The sequence below is a fragment of the Camelus ferus genome, chromosome 12, assembly GCF_009834535.1.
Source record: "Camelus ferus isolate YT-003-E chromosome 12, BCGSAC_Cfer_1.0, whole genome shotgun sequence".
In the NCBI taxonomy this organism is placed as follows: domain Eukaryota; kingdom Metazoa; phylum Chordata; class Mammalia; order Artiodactyla; family Camelidae; genus Camelus; species Camelus ferus.
In genome coordinates this window covers 60,998,067-61,006,998 of record NC_045707.1, presented here as the reverse complement: position 1 = coordinate 61,006,998, position 8,932 = coordinate 60,998,067, and the positions used below count along the sequence as shown (strand labels likewise).

General features: G+C 46.1%; 1 protein-coding gene across 1 annotated transcript; it reads right to left on the bottom strand.

Annotated features, from left to right (window-relative positions):
• Positions 1-4,551: 4,551 nt before the first annotated feature.
• PHLDA1 (pleckstrin homology like domain family A member 1) lies at positions 4,552-7,261 on the bottom strand. The gene is made up of 2 exons (XM_032493739.1): positions 6,027-7,261; positions 4,552-5,581 (listed from the first exon to the last, which is right to left on the bottom strand). Exon 1 carries the CDS (start codon positions 7,244-7,246, stop codon positions 6,053-6,055), a length of 1,194 nt encoding a protein of 397 aa, XP_032349630.1. The 5' UTR covers positions 7,247-7,261; the 3' UTR covers positions 4,552-5,581; positions 6,027-6,052.
• Positions 7,262-8,932: the final 1,671 nt, after the last annotated feature.

The window sequence follows — 8,932 nt, the reverse complement described above, 5'->3', positions numbered from 1 at the left end:
CTGAGACAAAGCCGAGGACAATTCCAAGGATAGGGCTCACTGACAGTACGACAGCTGCCAACAGTCCCAAACCTGGGGACTGAGTACCCTCTCTGTCCTGAAGTGGCAATCTGGGCGGAGCACCACAGCATCCTCTACAGACACAGATATGAGTATTTCAAGTGTAACTCACTTAAAATGCATAAGCCTGTGAACCAAGACTGAAAAGTGACAAGCAAATGAAAATAGTAATGTTATAAATAATGGCTTTTTAAAAAAAAAACAAGGATGTTGCCACCAGACCGTTCTTACCATTTAAAAGAAGTGCTGAGGTCTCAGAAAATACAATTCATAGCTTTACAACACCATATGTTATATATTCATATAGTTATAATGATTCCCAAACCTGCTTATCTGCCTTAACTCATGGGAGTTTCCTTTCATAGTAATCTCAGGTCCTGTTCTAAGCGCTTTTACATGCACTAACTTATTAAATCTTCTCAATAACCAGAAGGTGGGTACCTTTATTAACTCTCTTTTACAGAGAAGGAAATTGAGTTTCCAAGAGCTTAAATCACTCAAAGTCTACACAGCCTGTAAGTGGTGGAACTGGGACTTGAACCCATGTACACACAAATACTCACAAATCCTGGCTATTACTAACCCTACGTTACCACCTACCCATATATTTATTTCACACTGTTCCTCTGAAGTTCCCTCACAATGGCAGTAGTTTGTCTTCTCAAATTTCATTTCTTTCAAAACAAAGCAAAAAATGGTGGAGGAATAAAATGTCAATGTAAGACTAGGCTGAGATAAAAACTGCCTATTTTAAAGTCTTCTGAGATTTAAAGACTTTTCGATGCCCTTGGAGAGCAAAGTCATGCTATTTTCCTTTAAAGAATCAAGTCTCCTGCTCTAGACAAAAAACAGGAAGCTTTTTAGACACCTGTTTGGAAGATGATTCTCTTACAGTCAAGGCTTCACCCTCTCAAGGGACCAAGGAAGACTCACATCCCTCTGGGACTCAAGAGGGAATTGCTCCAAGCTAACTCACTAGGGACCAGTCCTTGTCCTCTGGGCACTATGGAAAAATTCAACTCAAATTCATTAGCATTCCAGAAGCAATAATTATTTCACCAAAAAAACTGAGTGAACTTCTATGTGCTATATTCTAAATGCCCAGGTAATTTTTTAAAATGAATTTCCAACTTCAAAAAATGGTCTTTTTCTTCCCAGAATGGTCATGGCCCTTATAATGGCCAAGCCCTTTTGAACCCTTTTCCCACAGGAACACATAGTGTATGTTCTGGCGGAACAGGGCCTTCACCAGGTCCACAGGTCAGTCATCTCCACAGATACTTTATTTGAAATGGAATGCATTTTGAAAATGTGAAAAATAAATCACATCTCTCCAGAATCATTTAAGAGACATATTTACACAAATTATGACCACACCGTTAAGTTCACCAACATGATAGTTTGCAAAGCATTCAGTACATGGTGATACTAGCTTTTCAAACCTGGCACTTGCATATTCTGAAACTCTAAGCAGAAGGTGGACAGGCAAATGTAACAAACAGTCATTTTATCTTTCTTCTCAAAATAAATACAGTGATCTGGAAGGACCACCTGTTGTTAAAATCTGCTTCCCTACCACCCAGATGATCACCAGCAGGCCAGCTTCAGAGCAGGTAGGAGTTTTTATGCAAATTCTAGGCAGCTGCTTCTAATGGTCCGCAGTCCTCTGCTTCCTTCACTGGACAATAAGGCCCTTTCTAAGAAACTCTGAATCCTATACTTCATTTGGCAGACGTCCTGCCAACAAACTCGCAATCACATTGTCATCCAATCTTATATAAATCTAGATTGGCTGTTCAGCACTGCAGATCAAAATTCCCCCTTTAAACTGTGTCAAGAATTTACAAAATAGTTGCTGAAAACCCATCCAAAGCGATTCCACAATTAACACATCTTAGGTTACTTTAGGTAAGCAGGTGTATTTCTCTTGAAAGAATCACTGATGGATTCAATAACAAGCTCTATAATTCCCAAATTTAAGTTTTCTTCTGCTGAGGGCATTTTATTGGTAAAGCAAAAAACCAATGCATTTGACATTTCCAAAAAAAAAAGAGAAGAATGAATGCTCACAGGCCCATCCTCCTCCAGTTGCATTCAAGTCTTAAAGCTGTCTTCCAAATCTGCCACTGAACATGACATTGTACACACCTGGATCCAAGCTAAAGCCAAGTCACCTTCCCTGGGGACAGAAAACAAGTGATGTGTTTGAACTCCCACACTGGCAACAAACTCATATAGTGTCGAATTTAAAATAAGGAGCCTTTAAAAAGAAATAGAGTGTTTGGTATATAAGAGCAAAAAAAATTAAAACAGATCTCTCAACTTAATCCGGAGTTCCTAACAGTGTTTACGTGTAAGAGGAACTCTTTTCAGCAAAGAGTTGGCTTTTTTTTTTTTTTTTGCCTCCATTGAAAAAATATGTGAAAAGAAATATAAAGTTGGTTTGATTTCTGCATGATGAGAGAATCCCTGTTCCTCTATGAGGGACATGTCCATTGTGAAAGGGCCCTTTATCACCACTTACTCTCTGACCTCAGCACTCCCTGTAGGGCATACGCAGATCTGCGTGGATTTCTGCTAAGGAAGTTTATGTCCAGGGAATTTCGTCACGATGCACGGCCTGTCCCAGGATTAGCTGTTCTCAAGGAAAGGCATGAGAGCCAGTAAAGGAAGCACTGTGTGAGGCAAGAGAAACCACCTCCTGGGTGCTGGGAGTTAGACATTTTTTCCTTCTTTCATTCATTCGTCCCAACAAATACTTATTGAGCTCACTGTGTATGAGGCTTGGTGCCAACACAAGTTCAAAGACAAAATGTTCCGTTTCCAGATGGGACATTCATTTTCCAACTTTTTCCATTTTATGTTTATTTAAGGGGTGGGTTTTCCATTGGACCTGCCCTTTCCCTCTTCCCTTTCTTGGGTTGAAAGAAGTATTTTTACCTTTCTCCATGAAGGTGAGTTGTCAGGCCTCATAACACCTTAGGTGGTTTGTATCATTTTCTTACAGGTAAAATCAAGCCACCGACACATTAAACGATTTGCTTTCGTATTTCTGTTGAGTAGTGTTAAGCATACTCATTTTTTTTTGTTGTTCTGGAAAAATTATTAAACTATATTAAGTGTTAAACAACAAAAACCATCCTACTCCTCTCCTTTCTAATTTCTGAGGTTTCACTGTTGGATTCTAAAAAGGGTTCAGACTATTGAGCCAGGAAGATGGTCAATTCAATGTAAATATCACAGCAGAGCAAGGATAAGGGCTGTGGAAAGATGAGATAAGGAACCATGATTCTGGTGGCCATTAAGACCCATGGCCATTGTGAGAAAGAAAAAATTCCAGCAGCCAGGAGGGAGCCTGGGTGCATATATATATATATGTATGTATATAAATTTTATATGTGTATATATATATTATATGTGTATATATATATAATATATATATATATTTTTTGGACAATGCTACCTAGACTGTATGTAAGATAACAACATACAAATGCCTTTAAAAGCATCCATGAATCTTAATTTTAAAAGTATTTGGTACGGATTTTACTTTATCACTCAAGAATTTGAAAGAAAAATCCTTCCATCTGGAAAAAAAAAGCTGTGGTTTAGTTGGGCTTATATGACCCACATACATTAAAACAACAGTACAAAGAGGCACTATTAAAAAGTACAGCTGTACTTCCAAAGAAGTCAAACCAAACTTGACTTAAGAACTCCTGCCATATATACACATATATGCATATATATATATAACTGCAAGTCAGCCTCTGAAAGTGGGGGTCCGCTTAAGTCTTGCTTGCCATTTGCCTGAATTTTATTATCCTCTGCCACTTTTTGGATTCAAGTTATGATCTCAAATTATCATTTAAATACTGCACTGAAAAGTTAATTTGACCTTGAAACTCCTTTTTAGATGGAAGGTGAATAAAGACATCTCTAGCATGAAATTCTATTTTCGTTTCTCAACTGTAGAACTTAGCAGTGGCTTCATACTGACCATTCCAATTTGGAAGCTGGAAAAATACTGATCAAGACTTTGCGAAGAAGATAATGGAAAACAGAGACCCGTTAGTCAAGCCGTGCAGATAGGAAGTGATTTTCAGCCCCAAGAGGATTTGGTAGCATCTATGGCTCTTTTTAAACTTAAGTAGCATCTGCCTTTGTGGATTTTGACCATCCTTTTGATTTAGCACAGAAGAGTGTTTGTTCTACCTTTAAAAGCACATCCTCTTCTCCCCCACCCCGCCCGCTCCCCCCAACCTCCCCAGACTCCTGAACAAGTAGCTGCTAAAACAAGACTGGGGTTGTTTTCTTACTGCAAATCCACTGTTTATCCAGTCCTTCCTTTTTCAATTTCCGAGTTTAGCTAACCTAACAACAAAACATATAACCCTTGGATTTCTCAAAGAGCAATAAAAAGCAAAACCATTGGTGTCTCTGATCAATGTTGATCTCAGGATAAAAACAAAAATCTATGACTTCAAGTCCTTTGAAATATTTACAAACTGTATTTCAATCTAGGAGATTCTAGAATATGCTTCTAGAACAAAGTACAAGGATCAGAAAATGTGGTTCACAGCAAATGTACAAAGCTCTTGAAGAAGGGTCATCTCCGTTGTGGATAAGAGCACAAATGTTCTCTCAGTATTTGCAGTAATTCTTTCCCCCCCACTATGTTTTTTGAAATGAAACTCCTGATGCATTTATACTCAGAAATCACTGAAAACTCCTTATTAAACCCTTCCCACATAGATGAGCTAACCAAGGCCTTTCCCACAGCAGACCTAGCCCTCCCATATATTCAGGATATGATCATTTTGCCAACAGTTGGGTTATGTTTTAAATATTTGAATTAGATATCATTACTACTGATTTCCTTTCAGAAAAACAATTAGATTTTTATAATTACACAATTCTGAACGTTTAGGTTCTTTAAGCTTCTATTCTACACAAAATATATGTCTAAGAAAAAAAGTCTCAAAAAAAAAGTAATATCACAGAGTTTAATTTCAATCACCTGGTACAACAATGAAGCGTCAGACCTTCTGAAAATGCCCTAGGAATAACGAATGGATTCTTAATGTATTCCCCTCCACCACCCTTTTACTTCCTTCTTTTCCAAGATTAGAACTTACTACGGAATAGGTTTTTGAAAATAAAGTTTCTTTTTTGGAAAATGGCCTACATTCAGAAATGTCTTAGAATAAGCATTTAAAAAAAACTAATAAATAATCATAAATCAAAATACATTAAAATAAAATTACAGTACATGATCGCTCCTAGAAGGTCCACCATACTGGAAGATCCTTTCAAAGGTTCATAAATAAAGCCTTCTGGACTCGAAATCATTTCCTGCATTGTGATGAAGAAAGAGAATGCAGAAAACGAAGCGGAATCTCAAGTTATCAGTCGGTTTATGTCCAAACTACTTGATCTGGTGCGGGGCGGGGAGACTTGTTTTCAATCCAAGTGAAGACAATAGAAGGGTGATCGTCCCACTTCCTCAAGTCCTCAAAACCTGGAAAGAAATGACATGGATTGAAGTAAGTGGCTCACAATCCTCCAAGACCCAGTTCTCTTTGGGCCTGTCCGGCGGACAAAGAGCGCTCAGAAAGACACCTGGGTGGCTCCCCCGAGTGCCCAGACACAGTCAAGTGGCGCTGGTGACACTTAGAGGGCCAGCGGCGTCGCTGGGTGCGCACCACTGAACACGCGCGGGTCGGCGTGGGCGGGCGGGCGATCCCCAGGCGTCCCCTCCACCCTCCTCTCTCTGCCCGGCCTCTCCGGGTTCCAGCTTGCTTCACTTCTTTTTATCTCCCAGAAACTTAGATTAATGTCTTACTTTTTCCACCCCAGAGCCGAACTCGTGAACCGGCTTCCTACTCCTAACACTCCCCACCACCCCGCCCCGCGAGCCCCACTCCTCCGAACGGCCCTCGGTAGCCGAGTTGCCGGGACCTTACCTCGTCTGGCCCGGGTGCTGCCCTCTTCAGGCAGAGTTGGAGGTGCTGCGGAGAAGCCGGTGGCCGTGGGGCTGCGAGAGCGGTTGTTGGTGTGGGTGCGGGTGCGGGTGTGAGTGCGGATGCGAGTGCGGGTGCGGGTGCGAGTGAGGATGCGGGTGCGGATACGGGTGGAGCTGCTGCGGCTGGGGCTGGGGCTGGGGCTGAGGCTGAGGCTGGGGCTTGGGTTGGGGCTGCGGCTTGGTTTGAGGCTGCGGCTGGGCTTGGGACGGGGGCTGAGGCTGAGGCTGGGTTTGGGGTTGAGGCTGAAGTTGCGGCTGCGGGGGCTGCTGCTGCACCAGGTGCTGCTGCTTCTGCCGCGTGGACTTGACCGCCAGGATGGCCTGCCGGTTCTTGTACTGCACCATCTGCAGCGTGATCTCCGCGTTCCAGCCCTGGTCCTGCGGACACCGAAAGTCGATCTCCTTGCCCTCGGCCATCACTACAGTGAAGTACATGTACTTGCCCTTGCGTTCCACGCAGTCCACAGTCTTCATGTTGGAAAAGTGCAGTTCCTTGAGCTTGACCGGCGGCTCGAGGCTGGCCACAGCGGGGCCTCCAGGCTGGGGAGGCTCGACCGGACCCTGCCCGGGCTGCTGCTGCTGCTGCTGCTGCTGCTGCTGCTGCTGCTTGGGCGGGATGAGCAGCAGCCCTTCCTCAGTGAGGATGCAGCACTTTTTCTTCCAGAGCTGCAGCAACCCGTCGCTGCGCTTCTCCAACACACCCTCCTTCAGCGCCTTGCAGCCGCTGCTCTCCAACATCCTCCCGGCATAGGGGGGGCCGCCGCTCGGCTCGGCCTCTCCACTTCCAGCCGCCCGGGCCGGGGGCAGCAGCAGCAGCCGCGCGCCGTCCTCGCCCCAGCGGCTCCCGAGGCCGCCCGGCCGGAGCGCGCAGAAGAGGCTAACGCGCAGGAAGCAGAGCGACGGCGGCGGCTCGGGGTCCCGGCAGCAGGGCAGCCGCGTCCTGATGCGCCACAAGGTCCCGGAGCTGCGAGACGCCGGGCCTCTGCCGTCCTCTTGCGAGCGCTCACTGAAGGGCACTGGCCGGGCCCCCTCGCGGCGCTTTTGAATGGGCCATCCTCCCCACCCCCGAGTGACACCCAGCGGAAAAGGCGGCTCTTGGCGCCCGCGCCGCGGGGGAAAGCCCAGCTCCGAAAGGCGCTCTGCCGCCGGCGCACGCCTCATTAACTTGGGGCCTTTCCAAAGCCGGCTGCGTCCACGCCCCCCGCGGCCCTTGCTCCGCCTCTCGCCGCCCACTCGCTTCCGCGCCTCCCCGGCCGGGATGGCTTCGGGGACCGGAGCCCCGGAAACTCCTCTCCTCCGCCCGGGGCCACAGCGGAGGGCGCCCCAACTGCCCGGCGAAGAATGCCGACGCGCAGAGGGCGCAGAGAGGCCATCCCCAGCCGTCCCGCCTCTCTGGCCCGGCGGGGCTCTCTGCTGACAGCCTCAGAAAGTGATGGGGCTGCGAGGGTGGGTACGGCTACCGGGCACTGCCTGGAACGCCGAGCTCTCTGGCCTCGGGAACCAGCCCTGGGGATTCGCACTGGGCTCCCCGACCCCGCAGAGCCCGCGTCCTGGCCTGGGCGCGCCGGGAGGCTGGGGGTGAGGCTCGCGAGCCGCGGAGTCCCGCGGAAGTGCCTCCCCAGGACCCTACGTAAACATCTCAGTGCCCAAAGGCCCAGAGGACACGGTATCTTTACACTCACGTTTGCTTACAGTCACTAACTAGCTTTTCTTGGAGCAGCGAGGACGATTTATCTAAGCAAGAACGCTACCGTCTGTCCGGTCTGTCCTGTCAGGAACGGGTAGAGGAAGATGACCCACTTCAGATGTGGCATCTTGCCTTCCTTTTCTCGAGCCAGAAGCGCAAGCACTAACCTATCTGCACTCGGGACACAAGCTCTCTGGCTTCCTTCTTGACCTATCCGTACAGCCTGCAATAGCTCACAACAGTAACTCAACTCTACAAATTTGGGGAACGTCCGGTGCTGAGAACTCACACTTCAAGGCAGAGTTTAGCCCTCCAAACAGCAGGCTGGCCTCCGCGGGTCCCTGTCTTTGCAAACGCCTAACGGACCCAATCTCTTGTAATCTCATTTATCTGTAACCGGGGGGGGGGGGGGGGGGGGGGGGTAATGCTCTACTCTACTGAGCTCCCTCCTACTACATTTAAATAATTTCTGTAGAAATTCCGGTAAACAAGGCAGAATAAAGAGAAAAAAACTGAAACCAAACCTCTTGGGGGAAAATGTATTAAGTAAACAGAGAACCCCAACTGTGTCCCGACCCTGAAAATACGAAGAACCACACAAAGAAAGAAATCAGGGGTGGACAAGTCAGAGTCGGTCAAGATAGGAGGAAAGGCTGCTGTTTGAGCTCAAGAAGGAAGAAGGGAGTGCTTAGCTCATTTGTAGTTTCATGTGGTTGAAACAAAGAATTCAAAGGGGAGGAGTGAGAGATGAGCTTGGGGCCCAGCAAGAGTCAAATCCTTTGTGTGTCATGCTTAAGAAGTCTGAACTTAATCCCAAGGTAATCGAGAACAAAGGATAAACACGAGAGGGTCCTGAATCTTAATCTAAGGAACCATGATTTAGCAAATGGGGCAATTCCAGCACAATCCTGAGACCCACTGAATTGCACCTAGTGTGTTCTCAGCGCCTTCACGTTGTTGACAGATTAGCAGTCTTTTAAGAAGAAAGGCAATTAATTATTAAAGGTATATAAGGATTCTAGTAAGATTACTAGAACTAAAAAGAAAAAAAAAATCCATATACCAATGACACTCACTATACTAACATCTCAGTTCTTTCCCTGCCTTTGTAGGACAAGTGAGCATTCCAGAGAATTTCTGCATGACCAGCTGTTCATCTT

Coding starts and splice junctions, on each gene's coding strand:
- PHLDA1 (XM_032493739.1), bottom strand. CDS start 7,246: ATGAGGCGTGCGCCGGCGGCAGAGCGCCTTTCGGAGCTGGGCTTTCCC.